Source organism: Clavispora lusitaniae (genome assembly GCF_014636115.1).
Source record: "Clavispora lusitaniae strain FDAARGOS_655 chromosome Unknown tig00000185_pilon, whole genome shotgun sequence".
NCBI lineage: Eukaryota > Fungi > Ascomycota > Pichiomycetes > Serinales > Metschnikowiaceae > Clavispora > Clavispora lusitaniae.
The window spans coordinates 89189-112820 of NW_027093979.1; the positions used below are offsets into that span (position 1 = coordinate 89189).

The 23632-nt window shown below is 48.9% G+C and overlaps 11 protein-coding genes across 11 annotated transcripts; 7 read left to right on the top strand and 4 right to left on the bottom strand. All coding sequences in view use genetic code 12, as the record gives it.

Moving 5' to 3' along the window:
• Positions 1-51: 51 nt before the first annotated feature.
• FOB63_003719 (polyphosphatase) lies at positions 52-690 on the top strand (the record flags this gene model as incomplete). The annotated part of the gene is made up of 1 exon (XM_002614736.1): positions 52-690. The coding sequence occupies one exon, from the start codon at positions 52-54 to the stop codon at positions 688-690; it is 639 nt and encodes a 212-aa protein (XP_002614782.1).
• Positions 691-1328: 638 nt separating this feature from the next.
• Positions 1329-2267, bottom strand: FOB63_003720 (uncharacterized protein; the record flags this gene model as incomplete). The annotated part of the gene is made up of 1 exon (XM_002614735.1): positions 1329-2267. One exon carries the CDS (start codon positions 2265-2267, stop codon positions 1329-1331), a length of 939 nt encoding a protein of 312 aa, XP_002614781.1.
• Positions 2268-3472: 1205 nt separating this feature from the next.
• Positions 3473-3823, top strand: FOB63_003721 (mitochondrial 37S ribosomal protein YMR31; the record flags this gene model as incomplete). The annotated part of the gene is made up of 2 exons (XM_066102349.1): positions 3473-3542; positions 3606-3823. The coding sequence occupies 2 exons, from the start codon at positions 3473-3475 to the stop codon at positions 3821-3823; spliced, it is 288 nt and encodes a 95-aa protein (XP_065958293.1).
• Positions 3824-4743: 920 nt separating this feature from the next.
• PRE4 (proteasome core particle subunit beta 7) lies at positions 4744-5553 on the top strand (the record flags this gene model as incomplete). Its single annotated transcript, XM_002614734.1, has 1 exon — positions 4744-5553. One exon carries the CDS (start codon positions 4744-4746, stop codon positions 5551-5553), a length of 810 nt encoding a protein of 269 aa, XP_002614780.1.
• Positions 5554-7215: 1662 nt separating this feature from the next.
• Positions 7216-8295, top strand: PDE1 (3',5'-cyclic-nucleotide phosphodiesterase PDE1; the record flags this gene model as incomplete). Its single annotated transcript, XM_002614733.1, has 1 exon — positions 7216-8295. The coding sequence occupies one exon, from the start codon at positions 7216-7218 to the stop codon at positions 8293-8295; it is 1080 nt and encodes a 359-aa protein (XP_002614779.1).
• Positions 8296-9040: 745 nt separating this feature from the next.
• Positions 9041-10762, bottom strand: RET2 (coatomer subunit delta; the record flags this gene model as incomplete). Its single annotated transcript, XM_002614732.2, has 1 exon — positions 9041-10762. One exon carries the CDS (start codon positions 10760-10762, stop codon positions 9041-9043), a length of 1722 nt encoding a protein of 573 aa, XP_002614778.2.
• Positions 10763-11413: 651 nt separating this feature from the next.
• FOB63_003725 (uncharacterized protein) lies at positions 11414-12922 on the bottom strand (the record flags this gene model as incomplete). Its single annotated transcript, XM_002614731.1, has 1 exon — positions 11414-12922. One exon carries the CDS (start codon positions 12920-12922, stop codon positions 11414-11416), a length of 1509 nt encoding a protein of 502 aa, XP_002614777.1.
• A 2147-nt stretch (positions 12923-15069) lies between these two features.
• Positions 15070-15351, top strand: FOB63_003726 (uncharacterized protein; the record flags this gene model as incomplete). Its single annotated transcript, XM_002614730.1, has 1 exon — positions 15070-15351. The coding sequence occupies one exon, from the start codon at positions 15070-15072 to the stop codon at positions 15349-15351; it is 282 nt and encodes a 93-aa protein (XP_002614776.1).
• A 905-nt stretch (positions 15352-16256) lies between these two features.
• Positions 16257-17606, top strand: WOR3 (Wor3p; the record flags this gene model as incomplete). Its single annotated transcript, XM_002614728.1, has 1 exon — positions 16257-17606. One exon carries the CDS (start codon positions 16257-16259, stop codon positions 17604-17606), a length of 1350 nt encoding a protein of 449 aa, XP_002614774.1.
• Positions 17607-19536: 1930 nt separating this feature from the next.
• Positions 19537-20991, top strand: HST7 (mitogen-activated protein kinase kinase; the record flags this gene model as incomplete). Its single annotated transcript, XM_002614727.1, has 1 exon — positions 19537-20991. The coding sequence occupies one exon, from the start codon at positions 19537-19539 to the stop codon at positions 20989-20991; it is 1455 nt and encodes a 484-aa protein (XP_002614773.1).
• A 331-nt stretch (positions 20992-21322) lies between these two features.
• FOB63_003729 (uncharacterized protein) lies at positions 21323-22960 on the bottom strand (the record flags this gene model as incomplete). Its single annotated transcript, XM_002614725.2, has 1 exon — positions 21323-22960. The coding sequence occupies one exon, from the start codon at positions 22958-22960 to the stop codon at positions 21323-21325; it is 1638 nt and encodes a 545-aa protein (XP_002614771.1).
• Positions 22961-23632: the final 672 nt, after the last annotated feature.

Here is a 23632-nt window from a genome sequence, read left to right on the forward strand (position 1 = left end):
TATTTTCCCTCCTATCCTCACAGCTCTCTCGGCTATCAGTGATAGACATTGATGGAGTCACACCCGTACACCACAGACCTCCACTTTATCCTCTCCACATTTCAAGAGAATATCAAATCTCATTTCCCCATGGAACAAATAAACCAGAATCTTCCAGTCAAGCCCAGCAAATCGCGCACAGGCCGTGAATCGCAGCGCTACAACCCGGAATCCGGCGCTCGCATGATTGCCGGATGCATTTGCCTCAATGAGACAAAAGATAAAGTGGTGATGATTCTGTCCAGTGTGCACAAGGACAAATGGGTGTTGCCCAAAGGCGGCATTGAGTTGGACGAAGGCGACGACTATGTTGTTAGTGCTGTGAGAGAAACGTGGGAAGAGGCCGGCTGCGAGGGCCGGATAATGGAGAAATTGCCAGTGGTATATGATATGCGGGGGTCCAAGGCGCCGGTCTTGCAAGACCAGAAGGCAGATTTCGATCCGAAAAAGGTGGTGCCGAAACTGGAGTTCCACTTCTACGAAATGTTGGTGTTGAATATGAGTCCTACTTGGCCCGAGCAAGACAAGAGACAAAGAAGATGGTGCACTTACTCGGAGGCCAAGCACGAGCTTCTAAAGGCCAAGCGGCCGGAATTGGCGAGTGCGCTAGAGTCGTCGTGTATTGTGAAAGACCACGGCGATGCCTACTAGTGTACTGGCTGTGCAAGAGTACACATGTAGTGTATTCAGTGAAACATTCACACCCGGCGGTCTGCGCTTGTATTTATATTCTATAGTAAGAAACCGAGATACGGATCTACGAGAATGTTGGCAAAGCGAATGTTGGAATCTGTGATTGACAATAATAGGGCGGGGGGATGGCGTAATTACGGAAGCACTTCTGCATCCATCGACAGTGAATGCTCTAGTAATTTCATCAGACCTTCCTACGATTTCTCTTTCATTAACTCGCAATTTTCCTTGCTAACATGTTAACTTGCTTACTGCTGACTCATTTGTGAATAAAGATTCGTGTATGCGGAATATTTGAGTACTTTAACGTTGACATTGACATAAATTTGATGACTGCCCTCATATGTCCAGTCAAAACACCAATAGAGGCCATGTATGTACTATTTATGCCAATCTGGTAGTGGGAAAATTTCACATTTTTTCGATTTTCATCGCAAAATAGACTGGTTTGAGATCTAGGAATAATCCAAGAACGGCTTGAAATAGTGGATACATTCAACCCCAACCCGACGTCAACAAAATTGCTAGGTGATTTTCGATCACCGTTCATATTAGAGCCCTAGACTGCTCACTCTCACATTATATTCATTCAGATTCTACTTAAACAACCCACTCATGAGATTCGCCAACATGTTTCCTCCTTGGGCATTTCCCAATTGCAATTTGAAGTAGAAACGGCCCAAATACTCCACTGGAGCCACAAGTTCATGCTGAACCAAAAGAGGCTTGTAATGAGAGTACAACTTCATGAATTTGTCGGAGGCATCGAATTTCCCAAGAGTCACCACAAGCAACAGCAAAAAGTTCAAAAGTTCGGCGTCAGCAAAGAAGTCCAAGCCCTCTATGGTTTCATGCAGCGCTGTTTCCTTGTACTTTGCCACAAAACGGTCCAAGGCCAAGCGAGCGAACTTGATGTTCTTCAAGTAAGCATAGTTGATAACTGCACGAGAAGCAAAAATGCCTGGGTCTGCAGATTTTCCACTCTCTGCCCACCACAGGAACAAAAAGTCCACATAGACCGGCAATGACTCGTACGTGCCGAGAATCAAGTGCAATTCCGCCAAGGCAAACATCTTGTAGCGATCTTCTTCAATAGAAAGGGTCTGGGCACCAGCCAACATCTTTGTGCCAAACAAATGATGCAAGCTCGAGTCGCCAAACTTGGAGCCGCCCATTCCCTTGGACCACGCCAATGCCTGCTTTGCCAAGTCGCCCAAAGATGGGTCCGAGTCCGGCAAAAGAGAAATCAACTCGACAAGTTTAAGCTTGTAGTCTTTGGCCGTGTTGTCGCAGCGGATGCCGGCCTCAGAATAAACATCGATCAAGTACGAGATGAGATCGCTCGCCGATCCGTATTCTTTGTTGGTGGCCAAGATCGACAGTCCTTGCGTCAACAAGTCAATGGCTTCACTGTAGTGGGAAGATTTGACATAGCGATTGGCGATGGTGCGCAAAGTCTGATGGGCCTCGTAGAAATCTTTATTGTCGATTCTCTGTTGGAACCGGGCCACGGTTCTTTTTAGTTTATCACTCATGACTGGTGATGGTAGCTGTTAGGACGAAACTTGTAAGTGCGCGAACATTTGCCTGTGCGACTGGGCCAAAGAGCATATGCGAATGTATGTGTAAGTTTGGAGGAAATTGGGTGGTCGGTAGAAAGAAGGAGTAATTTACTTGCATGGTTGGATTATGGAATTTAAAGAATTGAATACTTTCAATTCATGACTACAAATAGACCGTATAAGAAGGTGATTCAACCCATGTCAAGATTTAGACACTTGATTACTGGAGCATTGAGCTATCCTTACATCGGCTAGACTGAATAGGCATGATGTCAACAAATATAAATAATATTGCAATTGAAGACGATTCAGCTCAGACCTCGTAATATTCTTCTTTGAACCCGTTTGTGTGCTTTTTGGTTTGCTCACCAGTTTTCCTTTTATATTAGGGACAAAGCTCAATGTGGCTTGAGGCTGACTGTTCTTTATGTATTATCATTCACCACAGCTTATCACCATACTCTTATTTTAAAGATGCGTTTATTTTCGAAATCAATGTGGCATACCTTTCATAGTACATTTTTGACCGACTTTTAGCTTGTGTATCTACTTAAAGTTAAGTTTATTAGGTCCGTTCACTCTTATCTGGACAGAAGAAGTTACACGGTAGAGAAATACATCCCATCAAGCAGTTTAAAACGATTGGTGGACTATCTTCTGCCTTTTCCTGATGTGATCTACAATCATACTCATGTACATCACTTGTAATAAATGGCTGAGTAGGAATTCTTATGGTTCCGTAGCCTTGGTGATGCTATTCCTGTCAATTAAGTATCAAAATCAAAGAGATCCTTTGTTATGTTCAATCGTTTGCCAATTTTTCACGTTTATATAATTTCTTTAATACCTCCATAGCTCTATTGAACGTTGAAGCTATTGGGCTGAAAATCTACTCCAGCTTATGAAAAAAAAAACCATGACTTCGTGGGTTTGTTGTGAGAATACAGTTTACATTTTAAGTTTTTACAATAATATATAGCTAGTACTCAACAGAATATTATTTTGCTTATCAAAAGAACGTATATTTGATAGTACAGAATTAAATCTATCCGCACTTTCCATCTCCACCAACAGAAACCAGGGTATTCCCCGGAACCTATATGCACTCCCTCCGACCTTCACACAAAAGTGCCCGGGTTCCATTTTTTATCCACCAACTCCGTATTTATTCTCCAAAAATGAAACTGTCCATGTCATTGTTGAAACGTATTTCGCTCATCAAATTTGTTGGCGGACCCCACCTGCATGGTATGTGTAATTTCCGTCCATATGGAAATTTTCCGATCTAAAGACCGCTTTACTAACTATCAGCCGCTGTTTCTGGCGCCGCTAAGCCACACCCTTGTTCTCCTTCAGGAAAGTTACCGGCGCTCTCCAAGTCAGCCTCTTCTTATGTGAGCAAACCCATCGAGCTCAAAGAAGGCGAAGTTCTTTTGAGGTCCGAGTTATCCAAGAGATTCAGATACACACCACTTAAGGCCGAAGAAGAGGAGCAAATCACCAGCGGTGGAGCCGAGCTTGTCTTTTAGACTGGGTATATATTCTTTATGTTAATTTACGTCATTAAATCATGAGGAATGGCTTCTTTGGAAGCATTGAAGGACTTTTCCAAACAAAGCATTAACTACTGCATTGAGATTGATTGAACTGACATTACTGCTTGGCTGTAGTAGCCATGATTTGTTCTGTTATCTTCGAGCTCTAGTTGACTTCTTGACAGGTTACAAGACTATTCAATTTCGTCAAGCAAAATATTGCTACTAGAAGAACTTCCGTTTGATGGAAGTGGATCTGTACGGCCTAATGTAGGAACTTCAGGCCCTTTTCATTTTCACTTGTGTTTTTCGGCTTTAATATTGTGCTGGAAATACGAAATACCAGAATGTTAGCTTGAACAACTAGTCTACACTTTGAAGTTATAACTTACAAGAAGAGTGAAAAAACAAGGGCAAAAAAAAAACCAAGAGGAAACTCAATGAGGCAAAACAAGCAGCTAAAACCAAGTAAATCCTTCCGAGAAAAAAAGACTTGATGCTAGAGAAAGACTTGGAAAATCAGGATTTCTGACTAAGTGTGATTATTTTGTTGTCTTTCTTATTTTTTTCTTCTTTTTTTCTTTAAGATTCACTTTCCGAAATACATTTGACAATCCTAGCTCTCCGACTCTGGTTCTTACAATACTCCATGTCAATGTATTGAATGGACTGTACAAGCTTGTAAAGATTCGTCGCACACAGAAGTTCTCAAACAAACTGAACAAACACATTTATGACAAAAAAAAAAACATCTTCAAAAGAGACAACGCCCATTTCTGACCATATATTTCTCCTTCCTTTTTGCTTTGTCTTACTTGAGTTTGGAACCCGTAGGTGTTGACCAAGTCACGTGACAGCACACCCAAGTCTCAAGGCGATCGCCACCAAATACACAACTACATAATCTGCTCCTCATGAATCACGATCCATTCCAATGGGGAAGACCCCGTGATGATGTTTACGGCACCTACAACCAATCCATTGCCAAATGCAGCAATTCTGTTGAGTTTCCTTCAATGCACACACAACAGCCGATCATCACCGGAACGTCAGTTTTGGGGCTCAAGTTCAAAAACGGCATTGTCATTGCCGCCGACCACATGGGTTCGTACGGGTCGCTTCTCAGATTCAACAACATCGAGCGTTTGATTCGGGTGGGATCTGAGACGGTGGTGGGGATTTCCGGCGACATTTCGGACTTGCAGCACATTGAACGCCTCTTGCACCAGTTGGAGACAGAGGAAGAGGTGTACGACAACACGGGCGCCAAGTTGCGTGCCCCACACATCCACGAGTACTTGACTCGTGTTTTGTACAACCGCAGACTGAAGATGGATCCGTTGTGGAACGCGGTGATTGTTGCTGGGTTCAACGACGACAGAAGCCCATTCATCCGCTACGTGGATCTTTTGGGCGTTGCCTACGGCGCGCTGGCGCTTGCCACCGGGTTTGGAGCGCACTTGGCCATTCCCTTGTTGAGACAGCTTGTTCCTTATGACGAAGACTATGTCAAAGTGACCGAGGAGGAGGCCCGTGAGGCCATTGTGAACTCGATGCGTGTGTTGTACTACAGAGACGCCAGAGCCTCGGACAAGTACACATTGGCCACATTGACGTTTGAGGACGGGAAAGTGCAGGTGAAGTTTGCCGAGGACATGCAGGTGGAGAACCAGAGCTGGAAGTTTGCGGAAAAGGTGATTGGCTATGGAAGCAAGCAGCTATAGACGTGCCGAAGAGAAGGCGGACGCAAACGCATACGAGTTTGCACACAATGTGTTGAGCTACATGAACCGATGCAATCGCCTAGTCAGCCGGTATAGTGGCGCCTAGTCAGCCGGTATAGTGGCGCCTAGTCAGCCGGTATAGTGTCGCCAAGTCGGCCGGTAATGTGTCTGGTGCTGGAATAGGCTTGTGTACGAATCATACTGTCAGATACGAATAGTAGTAGATGGAGCCACATGGTGGGATTTTGGCGCCGTGATCAGTAGTTAGTGACTTGACAGACAATGACTATTAAAAGGAGCCCCGGAGTTAAGGACTGGCCCGTCTAGCAGAAACAAAGGAGAACATCGGGCGACTTTTAGTATGAACAAAGCTTTATCGTGAGGTGCAGTCTAGACAGATTTCCGCTTCGTTCAAGACGTTTTCCAATCCATATATGACAGGAAACGTTGAGACAGGCAATATCGATTGACAGATTTGACCAGCGGGGCAGACAAGACGTCTTCTTTGGTAAGTAAGCATGCCCACACATGCAAAACCAACAGTCCAAGATGCATGGAAACCACCACAATGGGAATTAGCCCGCAGGACGTCTTGTTCCAGCCCGCAGGACTTTTGATAGCACTGGAAAACACGGAGGGGCATCCGCATAGAAGGAGCGCATGGAATGATCTTCGCTCACAATGAACGCATGGACTGGTTCGGTAAATGCGGAGGGCCACTCAAAACCGGGGATATTTTCTTTTTTTTTCTTTCTTTTTAGACCCGTCCCGAGCTTCTCAGTGTAATTCCGCCCCAACCCCACACGCACAAAGGTGACTTCTCCCAAAATCTCTATTGCTCAAGGAGGCCAGCTGTCGCACGTGTAAAAAATATCTGCAAGATTGATGTGCAAACCGGAAGGAGAAAAGTACAGTCGTAGTTCAGGCAGCGACTAAAAGAGCAGGAAAAGACAAGAATAGTGTCCAAGAACCCTTTTTCTCCACCGTGGGATTCGAAAGAGCAGGAGCCGTTTGTCTTATCTCTCGAAAACCAGGCCAGGCAGACATAGTTGCATATGCGAACATTGCCCAAGCGTGTTCCATGCGTACAAGCGTGCTGCACATAGGCCAGTATTTTAAAAAGCGCAGCGGCTAGCGTCCAACCTCAACATTTCCAGCCGTTTCTCGGGAAATATACTGACGGTATTCCTCGCCCGGAGACTTCTGATTATCCTTTTTTTTTTCTTCCCATTAAGGTCAGACCTTTGCTGAACCATCTTCTGCTCCTCGCTGTTTCTGCCGGCTTCTTCTTATCTGATACACGACGTTCTCTACACGGGAACAGATTAGAGATTAGATATCCTGTGGACCCACTTATCGGCACTGAGCTTCCCATTGCAAACACCTCGAAACTTTTTCCAGACACAAACATTGTGGCATTGACTACCATCAGATTTCTGCACTTCTGATCTTCCCTTAACTGTTCTCAATACCTTTTTGAACTGGGAGCATCTATTGAAGTGTACCTTCGTTCTACAATTCTTATCACTCCCGGCCACAGCTTCTGGTACATTTCTTGTTCATAGTGGGGCTACACCAACTTCTTCCTGAGAGTTCCTGTCCATCTGAGTAGACTGTGCAACTCTGAATCGTTAATGGAGCAAAAACAAACAACACATTTCCATGAGCTTTGAACTTTCGTTTATTGGCGCTTCTGGCGGCCCGCTAGAATCGGGAACTTGTGCCCTCATCATAAAACCCGCAGAGATCTCCTATAGTGATATCATCTCATCGCAAGAGCCCCAGCTACTTGTGATTGACGCCGGAGCAGGCATTTTTGCGCTCTCCCAGATCATAGCGGACCCAGACGCTGTTCCGCTCCGCACACTTTCGCTTTATAAAGATTCTCTTCCGCGAGAACAGTACACTTCTGTTCCCCAGACCGACCCGTTTGCTGGTTTGGCAAAAGAGTTTGAAGCTACATCTTCTTGTTCAGGCGCATACGCGGCGCTGCAAGCTGTCATTGGCCAGGTCCACAGTGTGCTTGTAACACATCCACATTTGGATCATATTGCCGCCCTTGTGCTTAACCTGCCCGGTCTCCAGCGACAAGGAAGAGCTCCTTTGACCGTTTGCGGCTCGCAGTTCACCATAGACGGGCTCCGAAATCATGTGTTCAACGACAGTGTGTGGCCAGACTTGATCCTGCCAGGCTTACTTGAACTTCGAAAGGTGAAGCCAACATTGCCCTTTTCGACGCCGAAAGAAATTTTCACGGTGACGATGTTTGAAATCAGCCATGGCCGCGGTGCCTGTGGCGCTCCATATCCGTCGCTGGCGTACTTGTTGCATCATAATAGCTCTGGAGCTGAGATTGCTGTGTTTGGCGATTTCGAGTGTGATCTGGTACTGGGAACCGCTCAAAACAGTGCCATTTGGCATGCCGTGGCGCCGCTGGTCGACGCGGGCACGCTTAAGGCTCTTGTGGTGGAATGTCTGACGCCAACACTCCCGCCAGGAACAGAGTTGTACGGCCATTTGACACCACCGCACCTCGCTTCAGAATTAGAAGCCCTTGCGGCACTTTGCCCACACCGACATGATCTAGCCAATCTAAATGTAATTGTGAGCCATGTGAAAGACCTGCCTTGGGGCACAGATCCTCGTCGCCAGATTTTGGACGAGCTCCGACAATTGTGTGACGAAAAAGGGTTAGCCGTGCATATTTCCGTGGCTTTGAGCGGGATGCTGATGGTAGTATAGAGGCTATTATAATACAAACGAACATACGCCCTGATAAAGTTTCAAACAACGTAACAGAGAAGATCCGTACGTCCTCATTAAGCTTCGGTTAACAAAAGATGTTGGTAGGGTAATCATAAAGTTAGCCACGCAACAATTTATCACGCTAGACCGATGTGAAGTTGAAAGAGGAGGTGAAATGATTCTATTAGCAACTTTATATTATTTTTTTTATAGTGGATTTATTTGCTTTAACGAAAGCCGTTAATGACGGAAAGTTTAGAAATGGTGTGGCCATGACGAACACTGAACATTTCTTATGAAAATTCTCATATGGCAACAACCGTCACCCAAAGAAAATGTGGACCGTTCAGGTGCATACATTCTTGTACATCCCTCTATTGATACAGAGATAGGCTTACCACGAAAAAAAATAAATGAACTCATCGATGCTTTTCCTCGTTTCCTCTCAATCAAGAAAAGAAAAGTAATCAAATCACTTGTGCAAAAATAAGATGAGACTTGAAAAGCTTTTGGCGAAAAATAATCAGAGCTACACGAATGATATGATCACTTAGAAAGGAGAAGAACACGCTCATGCACTTCAAGGTAGTCTCTTCCTACTAAAGACTAATGCTTTCGAAGCCACTTTTGAATCGCAATTACCTGAAAATTCTTCCCTCAAGTACGGACGACGTTGCTAGCATCTCATGCTACATGATGTCTGCATCTGTGACTTCAAGTGTATTTATTTTTTGCTAAAACCCTAGCTCACAGTGTAGCGTTCGGAAACCAACTTCAGATGCAAGTCAAAAGGCAACGACGTCTCGTCTTCGTCGTTAGAAACAACGTCAACCACGCTGACCTGTCCAAACGCACTGTCTGCCTCGGTCACGCCCTCTGTGCGTGCAATGTCAAACTGCACCTCCATTGGGAATAAGGCGTCTTCGTCGTTGGCTGGAATGGTGAAATCAAATGTTCCTTGGGGAGCATCAAAAGAGATCTCTGGCACCGTGAAAACCACCCCGTCTTCAGTCACGTCATACAGCACATCGTCGGTGCTGGATTGTCTTAATTCTACATCATCCAGAGCAATCGGAACCAAGATCTGCACGTTGTCAAACGAGTCCTGGGATGGATGTGCCTCGATATATGAAGGGGTTAACTCATATTCCAAGGTCACTTCAGCAATAGAATCGCTCACACTGACCCATGCCGTAAGCAAAAGCGGAACAAGTGAAGTGTCATCTTTGGCCACGGCTCTCCATCTCAAAACACCTAAACTTTGGTCGTTGCTTGGGAAGGACTTGGTTCTGTCTTTTAAGCCGATGGTGCTAGCGCCTGAGAACAATGCGCGGTCCACGTTTGGATGTGTTTTGTACTGGACTCCCGACTTGTGTTCCACCTGCAACAAAATCTTGGAGTGGGCCAACTCGGCATCGTTGACACGCAACTGAAGATCACCCTTCACCTCTGCACTGATAACCCCGCCCTCGCGGTTCAATTGAGCAGATATCTTTTCGTTCACTGTGATCAAAATACCGTTGTTCACAAGTTTTCCAGTGCCGTGATTAACTGGAGAAGCCGAAGCCGAAGCCTCAGAAACCTGAGCATGCGCTGGCACAGAGCGAGAAGCAACGGGAGCTGCCATAGGAGCCGTCTGATGTGCAGCCTGAGGGGCGGCCTGTGGCGCAGTCTGAGGAGCTGGGCTAAATACTGGCGCTTTAGATGTGAGTAATGGCTGATTTTGCTCTGTTTGAGCGGAACGAGCAGGTTTTTTGCCCAATTTCAAGCCCTTTCCGCCCACGGCACGAGGAGCAGCAGGTTCCACTGGCGCAGGCGCCTCGTAGCGTGGTGCCTCGTAAGAAGGCGCAGAAGGCGCCGAATTGTAGCCAAAGGACTCGGATTGGGACGACATGGAGTTTGCGCTGGCGCCAAACATGGCCGCATGCTGCTCGACGTTGCGGCGAGCCAACTCCTTGCGCTGGATCTCCTTGGCCCGCCGACGACGTTCCTCTGTCGCTTCCAACTCCTTGTTTCTCTCGATGATCTCTTGGATCTTCTCTTCGTGCGAGTCCATTTCCAAAAATGCATGCACCTGCAGCATGGTGAGCCTCTCCTTGTAACCCAAGTTGACAATCTCGTCAAAAGCGCTCAAGATCTCAAATGCATTGTCAAAAATGTCCTTTTCGTCCACACACCGAACCATGTTGCTGACCACACTGACAAACAAGTGCAACGTGTCAATGTCCTGGAGAATGTTCGACTGCTTGTTTGTCAACAAGACAACGTAAAACTCCTCCAATGGCTGGTAAACATACCGAACGGCGCCGTCTTCGACAGACGTATTGTGCGAGCCTGAAAACGAAAGAAGGCTCGGGAAATTGGCCAAAAGCGCCGTGATTCTGTCTTTCGACAAGTCACGGAACAGCCGGGCCAAAAGAGCTTTTCCGCCGTGTGTGCAGATGGAGGCAGCGAGAACGACCATATTTTGATGTTTCAATGAATGTTGGTGCTTGTTTTTGAACACGCACCGATTTGCGTGCGCGCACCGGATCGGTCCATGACTAGTGACATTTGATACTACAATATTGATGCTATATATTTTGCACATTCAGAGGTTTCCATAACCAATGCATTGAAAGTACAAATTTCAAGGACGTAAGGTCATTCTTCATATATGTTGAAAGGATTTGATTAAAGAAGATTGGCTTTGGAAAGTTCTGAGTACTCCATCAAGAAATGTATGCAATCACAGGAGAATCCAAGGCATATTGTAGAGTGCAAACATGCCTTGATGAAATATTCCTAAATCGCCATATATTCTTTCGAGCTCATTATAATCAATTTGTTCACGCGTAAACACGGCTATCAGAACTTTTAAGCAGATAGTCACGATATCGAGAGTCTTTGGGGCTGTGTTAGTGTGTATCAAAGTCTTTATGAGAGTATAAGCGAAGTATTAAATCATCTTATTTGCAGCTTATTGTTGCCGGAAGTCCTCTTACACCAGTTCAGAACTACCAACTAAGTTTCCTACAAGGGCCATGATAAATGCTTCAGAAAAGTTGTACAAATTCTTCTGTATTGAGAGAGGTTTCCTATCCTAAATTATTCTAACCTCACAGCTCTTAACATATCAATGATTCATGTGGATATCCAACTCGATGCTGCTCTGTTTTTTCTCAATGTTCTTTTTCTCATTGAATAGTTTCTGTAATTCCCGCTCAATCTCGTCAATTAAAGCGGTGTAACCACAAGCCTTAGACCGCACACGTGCTTCTCGAAGCAATCTTTCCGCCTTATCATACTCTGAGAGATGCAAATTGACCACACCCAATCCGTAAGTGGCCAATGCGACAGATTCAGCAATCGTGGTGTTTTCTTTAACTGTCTCAGGAGGCAACCGTTTAGCTCCTACGATAACGGAGTCGTATGTCGACATGACCATGCGAAGAAAGTTTTCTTTGTTGGAAACGATTTCCTCATACTCTTTCTTTTCTTCATCGGATACCACTTCTGCGATTTTCGCCCGAATTTCATTGGCCTCATCTTCACCCACCGTAATGGGTTGTAATGGATCATGGATGGCCTTGACTTTCGCATAGTCCACACCTGCTGCCTCTGCAAATTTTTTCCTTAAAGCCTGTTCTTCTGCTTGTAGATATTCGGCTTGCAAGTAAAACAACGACGCCGTGTTGCATTGTGCAAGCAAAAGCTTCTCTGGCGAAACTCCAGCAAGAATCATTTTCCCTGTCATGGAGATTCGGATGCCCGAAGCCGATTTAATGTCGCCCACAGAGATGCAAATGGCTGATAAAAGGTCCATGCCGTTGAAGAATTCATCAGCAAACGGTTCCCAAGCCTCTGGATTCGTTTCAAGAACGAGAAGTTCCGCTTCGTCTCCATCGTTTCCTGCTTTTGTGACATTTGCTCCAGATAAGCCAGGAATCATAATCGAACCAGAGTCCAGCAACGTTGCGGGGCTGCCTGAGACACCCAACTTGCGGTTAACTTCTTCCTGCGCAATCAAAAGATGCGTGATCAAAATGGCTTTAGAAAGCAGCGGGCTCAAACGATTAAGCTCCACTAACTTCAAGGCAATGCGCAAATCTCTTTGAATGAGGTGTGCCCGGTGGTCAATGTTTTTGATCCGCTTGCCTTGTTCGGAATCGGCCGGAGCTTTAAGAACACTCAAGTATAAAGTGGCAATTTCATTATATGTGAAAGCTGCCTCGTCCATCATATCAAGACGCTCGTACATCTCCCCGATCTTCAACTGAATCCCCGTATACTCATCGCATAAGGGGTCCATCCCCAATTGGTCACATTCTTCTAAGGCCTCCAAATAATGCTTGAGGGCCAATTGGTAATCTTTTTCCCCCTTGTCACTTTCTGCCCACAAACCTTTACGCAAAATCTTTGCTACGGGCAGGGGAAATGTATGTTTGGGCCATAAGAAGTAATAGGCGGCAACTGAAAGAGTAACCAACCCAAAGTTGAAGTAGAGAAACTTTTTCAAGCGGGACGGTCTGGGCTGGAGATTTTGAAAATGCAGATACTGGTAGGACGTTTTCCGGCCGAAAGTAAGCCGAACCGAGGCCCGAGGCGGATGGTGAGTCGTATTTCGGAGGATTTGGCGAAACATGATTGTGAATTCTAAAGATGGAGCAACCGATTTAGTAGTATCATTTGGTGCACGGGTGTTTTCTATACATGCTGATAGGATTGGGCCTTAATTCATCGTGAGAAATAGTACGATTTAGAGTAAAAGGAAAGTAATGATGGAGAGAAAAGATGGAAGAAAAGATTGAAGAAAAGATTGAAGAAAGATTGAAGAAAGAAGGAAAACAAAAATGGAAAGAAAAGGTGGAAAGAAATCTCGAGATAAAAATGCACCAATGCCGTGACTGTAGAGCTACATTTATCAAAATTCTGATTTGTCTACATTTCACGTGGTAGAGTACTCAGCATGGAAAATAATTTAAGGATATTGGACTTAAATGTCAGGACAGCCTATCCTTATTTAGATGTAATTGGAGTGCTGATAGTGGACCATCCACACTATATTAGACCAGGAATTTACCCCAGCGAACGACATCCTGAGTTTCGATTTGGGTGGACTTAAGCACGTCCACCTTCTTTATATACTTGTTTCCGAGTATATGTGGAAACCAGGAACTGACTTAGGAACGGGTACAGTTGTCAGTTATTCTGAAGAGCCATGTTCGAAAACATATATGGTGAGCATTAAAATTTCCCCCGCCATACACCTCGATGCCGACTGATGTCTTGATTCGTTGCTCCATACCATTGGCAGTGATCCTCCTCGGCTTCGTGCTCGTAGTAGCCAGAACTCGCTACTATCACCCGCTTGCAAAATGTGCCTCAACTCAACGTCACAACACCGCTCACTCAATCTTGTAGTCGCCTCAACTCATTGTATGCTACCACTCAATCTTGCTTAACTTAATGAGTATGTCAATCATGCGAGGCAGCGTTCACTTGAACCAGTCGATTTTTTATCAAACGTATCCGACCAGTTTGAAATACAAAAATTATGAGTCAATGATCGTAAAGCCACGAAAAATGTCCAGTTAGGAGTAGCAGGTTCGGTAGATCACTTGAATAAGTGACGCCAGGATATCCGGGTCAAATCAGAGTCACGGTAGATTTAGATCAGCTGCAGTCATTTTCAATTCATTATCACGCTAAAATGGACTTTACTCGAGATTGGCAGCTGATAATTCAACAAGATGTCGGCGTTGGATCAAAATTTTCGAAAAAAAATTAGTACTTAAATCGAGCGTTCAAAGAATCAAGTCCATGTACCCAAGCGACGTTTTCTTATATAATTCCGTCCACGTTTCTGGAGAATGCCCCTATTAATCTCTCAAAAGACAAATACATTAAGCAAATCTACGAGCAACGACTTTTGCACGGAACCGTGGAGCTTTAATTCCGTTGCGGCATGTACGGTAGTGTTTCTAAAAATGACTTTGTTCGCCGACATCTTGCTGGGACCCCATTTGGCTCAAACCCAACAAAGTTAGACGTACGATAGATGCATGTCTATCCAACTTTGAAGGATGTGCAAGCATAACATCAGATGCGGTGTATGTAGCCGAAGAACAGGGTACACAACTACCACAAGAAGCGGCCAAACCCGAGATAATATTTGAAGCAAGACTTAGCGCCGTATCTGTCTGACGCAGGCACAGCCTGGTCCCCTATAATCTCATTTTAGTAATAGCCGTTTAAATTTTTTTTTTTTTTCTCGAACGTCACAATGCGTCTCGATGTACACACCTTTAGACAGCAGAAAAAGCCTATTTAGCGCGAGGTACAGTGACGAGGCATGGTCGGTACGAGCCAACTTTGGAAATCACGTTACGAGATGGAGAGAGAAAACAAAATCGGAACTGCCGAAAGAATTACGAGTGTGGGCCCTTGATGCGGCAGCCGAAACGCCCGTGCGGACGCTGCAAGCATGTACAAAGCAGGTGTCTGCGAAGCGCATTTAAAGAGCAGTGCATTAACGGCGCGATCTTCCAGGCACAGGCACCCAACGTCGACCTTATATTCTCCGTATGCAAGAAACTGGTGGCGCTGCCAATCTGGAACGTTGGAAATCTGGGGCTCCGAACTGGGACCAGGGCTGCTGTGTCATTCTAAAGTGGGCTCATGTCCGTGTCGGGCCTGCATTCTGTGCTCGCATTGACTCCAACCAACAAACTTTAGGTTTGGAAAAAACATTTCATACAGTGGCAAGTGAGCCTACAGAGTAACTACATCATGTCTAACATCCTAGGAGCGTTCAACCCACCCCCTGCACGCGATTTGTCTTCTGAAGATTGCATGGCCTGCACCGCCATCCAGCTGATGGTGTGTTTCGGTGGCGGAGGGTATTTTCTCTCGCCAATGCCCTTCAGAAACAAAAGTGGGTTGGTTGATCTCAAGAAGCATCCCGTGTGGTTTCAGCGGAGCGTTCGGGGCATTGGCATTGGCTTGATTGCATTGGGCATGTTTCGCCTCGGCGAGGTGGGCCAGATTTGGTATCGAAGGAGACTGGGATGATCGTGGAGGAGGATAAGCTTGTACATAAGAGTCAATGAACAATCATCGGGTTAACGAGCCCGGAGCGGTTTTGCCCATTGGTGTTGTAGAGGCACTTGCATGAGGTGGGGCAGTGTCAGGCACAGGTGTCGTATTTCCAAGCCCCAGATGCGGGCCCCGATATGAAAACATCGTGCTTGTTGGTGATGAGGAAACGGGTCGGAACAAGATACAAGTAGAAGCACGCCTACACCAGCCTCGCAAGCACATGACTATTGTGCCTTGCACGGCCATGCCAGGGGTTCTGACGTGGGACATTTCTAATTGGGAAAATAGTAGGCATCACTGCGCGTGCTTATGCAATCCGTGCAGCGGCGGGCTGACGGAAAGCCGAAAGAAACACATCAAAAAAAAAAAAAAAAAAAAAAAAAAAAAAAAAGAAAAAGAAAGCAACTTGGCTACGTCCATGTGAGGTGGGACCGAACCAGACAGAGCAGTTTTTCGTGGCAGATGGCGCATATAGGAATACAGCAGCATGGCTCTGGATATAGCCCTGGGGCTTATCGCCCGCAAATGTTTGGGCGCACAATGGAGAAGATGGGTCTCGACAAGGATGTAATGCAAATCCATGTGCCGCCGGGTGAAGCGCGCGTGCAGACACACCCCGCCGAAATAGAACAATAGAATGGCCCATTACATCACCGTGCACAGAGGCCTGCGCATGTCCCTGCACGCACTTTGAGCACCTGCCTTGTGGGAGGCAGGGTTTGGGGACTGCAGGCGCCCCACACAAAGCAAAGTAAATAAAAGCAATGGACGGCCCCGTGCCCAAACGCAACCAGTATTTTTCCTCTGGGGCCTCAAGACTGCAACTACAAGGTCTATTCGTATAGAGAGGCATATTTCATATCAGCACCAGTTGCCTAATGGACCAGCAGTACGTGACGGACCCGCTTGACCATAAGCAAGCCGGTGCCATCAACCCAGTGCGGCGAATGTTGTACGAAGAGCCTGACGGATACCGCCATGGGGGCAACATTGACCTCAAGTATCCATTTCCGCAAGCGCTTTATCCTACGAGTTCTTCTGTGCGTGGAGGAGCAGTTGGGAACAGCCAAGGCGCATACATGCTCCCTGCAGCTGCGTCTGAGCACATGGACGACCCGCGGTATGTTCCGCACGACATGGCTTCGGACGAAAAGCGCAAATACTACCACCAGTTTGGGCACATGAATGCGTCCGCACCGAGCCAGGCTGCAGGCAACATTGCCAAGAGCGCACAGTCGAGTGCGTCGGCGTCAAGTTCGGCCGCATCAGTAGCGCCAGGGGCAGCAGCAGCAGCAGCAGCCGGAGGCGCCCGCAACGGGCTTGTCATGCCCATCCCTCCGCTTCATGTGCAGCAGCAGATCGCCAACAGCGACGATAAGTTGCGCAAGGCCGAAACGGAAGACAGCATAGTCACAAAGTGCTCGCGCTGCAAGAAAGATTTCGTGCAGCATCTCATTGTGCCCAAGGACAGCACGGGCGCCAAGTCGGGCGTCGAGCCCAAAGTGTTCAAGTTGTGCCACCACTGCCGCGACTTGCAGAGACAGCGCAGCCGGCGCTGGCAGAAGAAGACGAAAAACAAGCATGGCGCCTGCCGCCGCTGCGGGCTGGAGATCCCGCCGCAAGAACAGAAGTTTGTCTTGTGCCCGCAGTGCCGCCAGAACTTGCGCGTGCGCAAGGCCAGCAGAGCCGCCCAGGGCAAGTGTGTCCACTGCCTGGGCCCGATCCACTCGCTGATTATCGACGACGAAAACGACGGCTCGCGCATGCTGAGCAGCGCCTACAAGGTGTGCCAGCGATGCCGCGAGAACGACAAGATCCGGCGCACCAACCTAGAGCGCATGGGCAACTGCAACCGGTGCGCCAAGGCGCTCAACCCGGCGGAGCAGGGGAAACACAAGGTGTGCGCGAGCTGCCGCGAGAAGAAGAAGAAGCTGGGGCTGTTTTCGGGCGTGCTGGGCGAGCCGGCCATGCCGGACCCGGGCCAGGTTTTGGTGCCGCCCATGGGCTTTATTTCGGCGGACCAGGCGCACATGATGAGCGGCATGCCGGTGGCGCCCGACTACTCGATGGCCTACGGCTACCAGGTTGTGCCGCCTGACATGTACAAGCCGCCGGATATGTATAAAGGCCAGATGGCGCTTCCGCAGATGATGCCCAACGACCCGAGCTATCTGGCGCAGTTCCACGGGCTCCAGCGGCCGGGCATCATGCGGGACCGCATGCCATGATTGGGAAGGAATATAGGGACAACGAGAACAATGTAGAGGCTGAGACGGCCGGTTGCGCCGCAAACACAGCTGGGCCAGCTGACACGGGACAGGTTGAGGCAGGATGAGACACACAGGAACCGAGTTTATCGGTCCGTCATGGTTGCCCTGGAAACACCGGCCGAATGTGAAAACTCGCCATGCTTGATCCGCAACTTGCTACGGAGGATCATGTTTGGTACCATAGACTAGCTACATCTAGATAATGACTAACGTATACATTTACCGTGTAGCAGGGCGAAAGTTGCCAGAAACCGCATCAGGAGGCATTAGTGCTTCGGTATTCATTCCGCTTCTAGATCCATTTAGAGTACCGAATCAACCCTGTTCCTCCAACCTGTCTCCTGCGAAGTCCAATTCTTCGAGTCAACAGGAAACCCTGCTTCGAACCACACCACACTAATCATTCAGCTCCTCGATGAAAGTTCTCGTTACACAAAAATACTCATGTAGGTGGTAGGACGACTACAACAGCTACAAGTATGTACTCTTTTTACACCGATACACAAGTAGTCCAAAAAGTCTCTGGCAACTAGGCATCAGGGGCGTGCCTGAGGCACGGTGTGAGACACGTCAAGTTGGCATCTTCGCTAAATCTAATTTAGCAATGTTTGTTTCTCCAAACCAACGTGTGCTCGTATGCTGAACATGCATGATGTCCTGCTTACGCCAATGAAAAGGGCAAGAGTAAGCTTCAGTCAAGTCACAGAGCTCATATCAAGGTGTTTTTCTTTTTTTTTAGCTCTATTGACTAAACTCTCCGGAGTTTCTGTAGCGCAGCTTAAACCAGAAGGTTTATGCGATTCGAGCATGATGCACATCCGCACAGAAAAGGAATCAGACAACATCTTGCCGCACTGATTGGTTTGTGTTAACGCACTCTATATGCAAAGATAGTGCTATTGTGGGAAGGCATTGATGTGCCAAACTCTGTGATTAAAGAAAATGGGCGCAGTCTTCTAGAAGCTGTCCTGATCCTCTTGACGTTGATGCCTTCTGTCACGTTACAGTGGAGGCATCAAATGCACACGCACGCACAAAAAACTTGTGTGGCCCCTTAGTCTGCAAGACTGCGTCTGGAAGCGCTGCATGGCTCAGTACGCATTGGGTTACGCACCTGCATTGCCCGCACTTTCTCCAACGGCGCGTGGCGCCACTCTCCTATCGCAAGCTATCACATGTCGGTGTTGATTCTCCTCGGCAATCGCGCATGCTTGCCAAGCGCTGCGTAGGGGCCTTTTGAACGCCGCCAATGCGGCGCGCACGATTTACGACCAAGCGTGATTCTGCTGGTGCACATTAATGGTGCTTGCACCACGCATTGCGCTACCACAGCCACAAGATGCTAACACATCCACTTGTGCAAATGCCTTCTGCGGCCGTATGCATAGCAAGTGCCTTTCGTCACCGCACTTGAGTTCGTGCGGTGCTCAAATGCATGCAATTGATGCGTTCGGATAAGTTACACCAATCTCATTAGAGCCGCGTGCCAATAATCGGGCTGTGTGCAGGCGGCCATCGTCAGGCTTCCACATCACTAGTGTCGTCACATTTATTTTTTTTTCTATTTTCATTTTGCTTTGCGTTTTGGCCCACTGTGTTCAGCCTGACACCGTCACTATGCGCTCGTCCTGTCAAACCGTTCCCTTTTTTGACTCGCCCACTACATACCTAAGCAAACTGGGGTGAGGCGCCGGGCCTGCACCCGTACATCCCAAAACCAGCGTCCTACGAAACGGTAATCTCAAACACACCTCCAGATTGCGTTCAGCTTCTTTCTCGCCGCCCACCCACTAGCTCACATCGCCGTGCCGTGTGTGTCATTCTTCGAGGCGAGCCATCCGGGCCTGTTTTCTCTGTTCTTCCCTGTTCCTGCTCCCGCTGTCTCCACATGTTCAAAGCGCCCAATACTTCCCAGACATCACTAGCGTCTACCAAGGAGAAAGAGCTCCCGCCGATTCCGTCGGAAACGCGGCATGGCGAGGATCCGCCGTTGCTTGCGCCCAAGTCGCTCAACCGCAAGAACGTCAAGCACCTCTCCTTCACGCCGCCGCTGCCTGCTCCGCCGGCAGACTACTCGGGCGAGTTTTCCCGCTTTGAGCGGCTCGACCTGCTGCAAAAGAAGAACCGCCTCCGCCCGGCGCCCTTGCTCAACTTGCACCTGCCGTCCAAGGCGCCGCAGCCCACCATCATAGACAGTCTCCAAGGGTTGGAGTTGGCGGAGCCTGCTGTCGGAGCGGCGTCGACGCAGCGGAAACGCCAAACGGTCATCAGCTCCATCTCGCCCACGCGCTCCGTGTACACGCCGCTGCCCCGTGAGGCGTCTCTGCCCGGCTTCACGTCGGCGTCTTCGCATACATCTCCGTTGCCCACCACGCCCGTTTCGACCGTGTCTTCGTCGCACAGCATTCGCGACGAGGACCTTGTGCATCTCAAGGACTTGGGCGCCGGCAACTTCGGCGTGGTGCTGAAGGTGGTGCATGTGCCGCTGCTGAAAACCATGGCCAAGAAAATCGTCCATGTGGACCTGAAGCCCGAAGTGCAAACGCAAATCATCCGCGAGCTCCGCATCATGCACGAGTGCCGGTCGCCGTACATCATTGAGTTCTACGGGGCGTTTGCGCGGTCCAACAATGCCATCGTCATCTGCATGGAGTATTGCAACTGCGGTCTGCTCGACAAGATTGTACAGTTGTGCGATCCGCCGCAGTTCCCGCTTTTCGTGCTCCGCAAATTGCTGTATGCGATTCTTCTGGGGCTCAACTATCTCTACCACACCCACCGCATCATCCACCGCGACATCAAACCTTCCAACGTGTTGATGACGCATCGCGGCGACTTTAAGCTCTGCGACTTTGGTGTTTCTCGTGAGCTCACCAATTCTCTTGCTATGGCCGACACTTTTGTTGGCACGTCGACTTACATGTCTCCAGAACGTATTCAGGGTCTTACGTACGGAGTTAGGTCCGACGTATGGTCGATGGGGCTTATGCTTTACGAGTTGGCCTCGGGCCAAAGAGTATGGTATGAAGATGACGTTGACGATGGCGGTTCTCGACCCGCAGGGCCCGAAGGCATCTTGGATCTCCTACAGCGTATTGTCAACGAAAAGTCGCCCACTCTTACGGGAAAATCAAACCGCTATACGCATGAGCCGTACAATGCGGACTTGTGTGATTTTGTGGACCATTGTTTGGTCAAAAACGACCAGCAGCGCCTGTCACCCCAGGAACTCTTGCAAGAACCTTTGTTGGACGGCGTGGCTCAGGGCGTATACGATAAGGAAGTTCGGGCATGGGCAAAAGTCATTCGGAAGCGACACAAGGAGCACAATGGACACGACTAGGTGCTCTTGAGACCTGTAGTTGTTCCTTGAGTATTGTTTCTGTCGCTCAGGCAGTCTCCTATGCATTGTTGTCTGGTCGCTGTGAGATGAACACGCCGACTCTGATAATCTACCATGTGACTCTTAGACTCGCAGTGGCGCTAGTCACTCTTCTTGACTAGTTGCCTTGACATTTGTCTCGCCGTCTTTCGATAAACTACTAAAACCGCAGATGCTGCGGATGATACAGACTACAGACATATCCGCTGAAATGGGCTACTCCAGAGGCATTAGTAATCATCGAATTATAGTTCAAATACACTTCAAGCTGGCCTGGCCACCTTCGACCGCGTTAGAGCACCAACGCATTAATTTTCGCCGAACACGCCAGTCGATTCGTGAAAAATACCCGTCGTAGTTCGCATCCCGAGTGCAACATCCGGTTTATGGACATGGTCAGCTGGCATTGCGGGCCGTGGTTGCACGAGTCGTCATTGCAGAGATGGAAATCTTGGTCGCAGTAGAGCCACGACACATGGCCCTTTCGGGGCGGGCGCACAATTTCGGGCGCGAGCCCAGAGATTCCCGCGCGGCCCGTCTTGGTGTGGTTCTGCGAGCCGACCGAAGTGGTCGACTCCATCGAGTGGTTTGAGTTGATAGTGTTTTTCGAGGCCACTGAGTGCCTCGATTCAATAGATTGGTGTGATGCGACCGAGTCCTTGGACCCTATGGAGTTGGACCCAATGGAATTTTTTGTTCTGGCGGAGTTTTTGGACCCAGTGGAGGTTTTGGAGTCTACCGACGCCTCGCTCGGCGACTTTCTTCCTCTGTTGTCGTTAAACGTGGCCAACGTTGCCAAAAGCTGCTCGAGTAGAAACTTGTCCTTGTAAGACGGGCGCACTTCGTACACTGTGCGGTCAGACAAGGCGCCCAAATGTGCTGGCACGGCGCGCGAGAAAAACGCAAGAGTGCGCGCGCGGCAGTCGCCGCCCGCAATGCCCAGGTCGACCGCCACTTGCGCCGCGCGCTCGCCCGAAGCAAACACTAGCACATGGTCAAAACGGCCGGCGTAACTTTCCACGAGCGTCGGCGTCGCCTCAAGCCGCGCCATGTCTGTAAACGTCATGTGCACGTTTTCAAGGCCAAGATGGTGGCGCACCAAAAGACAGTCGTTGGCCTCGCGTTCGGCGTCGTTGAGCAAAATGAGAATCCGGGCGGCCGGCCATGCGCGCACCGCCGCCTCAAGCACATCGACGCAGTAGGCATAAAACGGCACCGCAATCTGCCCAAGGAAACACACATCATGGAGCGACACCGCCGGCGGCACCGCAACCAAAATGTGTTCGGGCGACGTCACAGTCACATAGTGCTGGAGCCCGCCGTCAATGGTCTCGCCGTAGACCCAGTGTGCGAGACAGGGCCATTTTTTGTGCACCTCGTAGTTGGCGCGGTCGAGGCGCGCCACGACGCGGCAGTTGGCGCACGGCGAGGCGCGCTGCACCCAGCAGGCCGAGTGCGGGAACACATAGTACTTGGGCCCGCGCGAACGGCGCGGTTTCTCGCCGCCCGCCTTCCGTTGAAGAAGCTCCTCCTGGTGGGCCGGCGACACGAGCTTGCCCACTATTTGTGTGCCTGGCACAATGCCCGGCCGCGCGTTGAACTGGGCAAAGTTTAGCGCAGTGTGTTTGACCTGAAGGAGCACGGCGCCGCGCCCGGGCGTGAGGGCGCGCGGAAGCGCCACGGTTTCGCTGAGGCCGCGGGCGCCCCAAGGTCGTCGGAGCGGAAGCTGGTTGACGTGTTCTCGCGAAAGCACTGGAACCGCGTCTGTCGCTGTTTTGTTTGTGTGTGCACTTTGCGGCTTTTGCCCCGCTTTGGTATTGTCTTCTGCCTTTGGATTTCGTCCCACCTTTCCTGCCCTGCCTGCTCCAGGATGGGCTATTTTAGGCGTCGCGGCAGGAGCGGCCGTGGCCACATTGCCTTCGCCTGTCATTTCTGTCGGCTCGCCTTGTCTCGGCTGGTGTTTGTCTCGCTTGATCTCACCTGTCGTGTAGTGGTGGTCGTGTAATGGTTGTTTCGCCTGGCTTGCGACGTTTTAGCCGGCTGGTTTCTGCGCTTCTGTCTTGGGTTTTCTCGTCCGTACCGCTAAGGTTTCGGTACTGGCACTGTTGTGGAGGTGTGTATCGGCGCCGGAGCCATCGAAAAATGGGGCTTTCATCATAATTTAAATCGGTAACAGGGCCCATATGCACGCTCGCTAGCGCACGTCACAGCCGACGCTGTTTACGAGGGAAACTTTTTCCGTTGCATTCCCCATCCAAACAACACGGTCCACAGTTTCCCAACGGTCTGTTTTCTGTACGCACACGCCCCTCAACTTCTACTTTGAAGGTCTCCCTCATGCTACTGTGTGCCATAAGGCAACGATTTTCTGTTCTGGCCGTGACAGGACTCGACGGAGGACAATTGACCTGTGCAGGGATGCCACTTTTTTTTTCCTTTAAATGCTAGCACTATCCAATGGCGCGTGCGTTTCCCCTGGGCTTAACCGCTGCGCATATTTCGCTGCGATTTCTCCTTCACTTACTCTGTTCATGTCCTGCAGATTCCTCATGGCTCCACAGGTGCCATCGAAAGCACAAGAAAAGTGACGCGAGTTTCATGT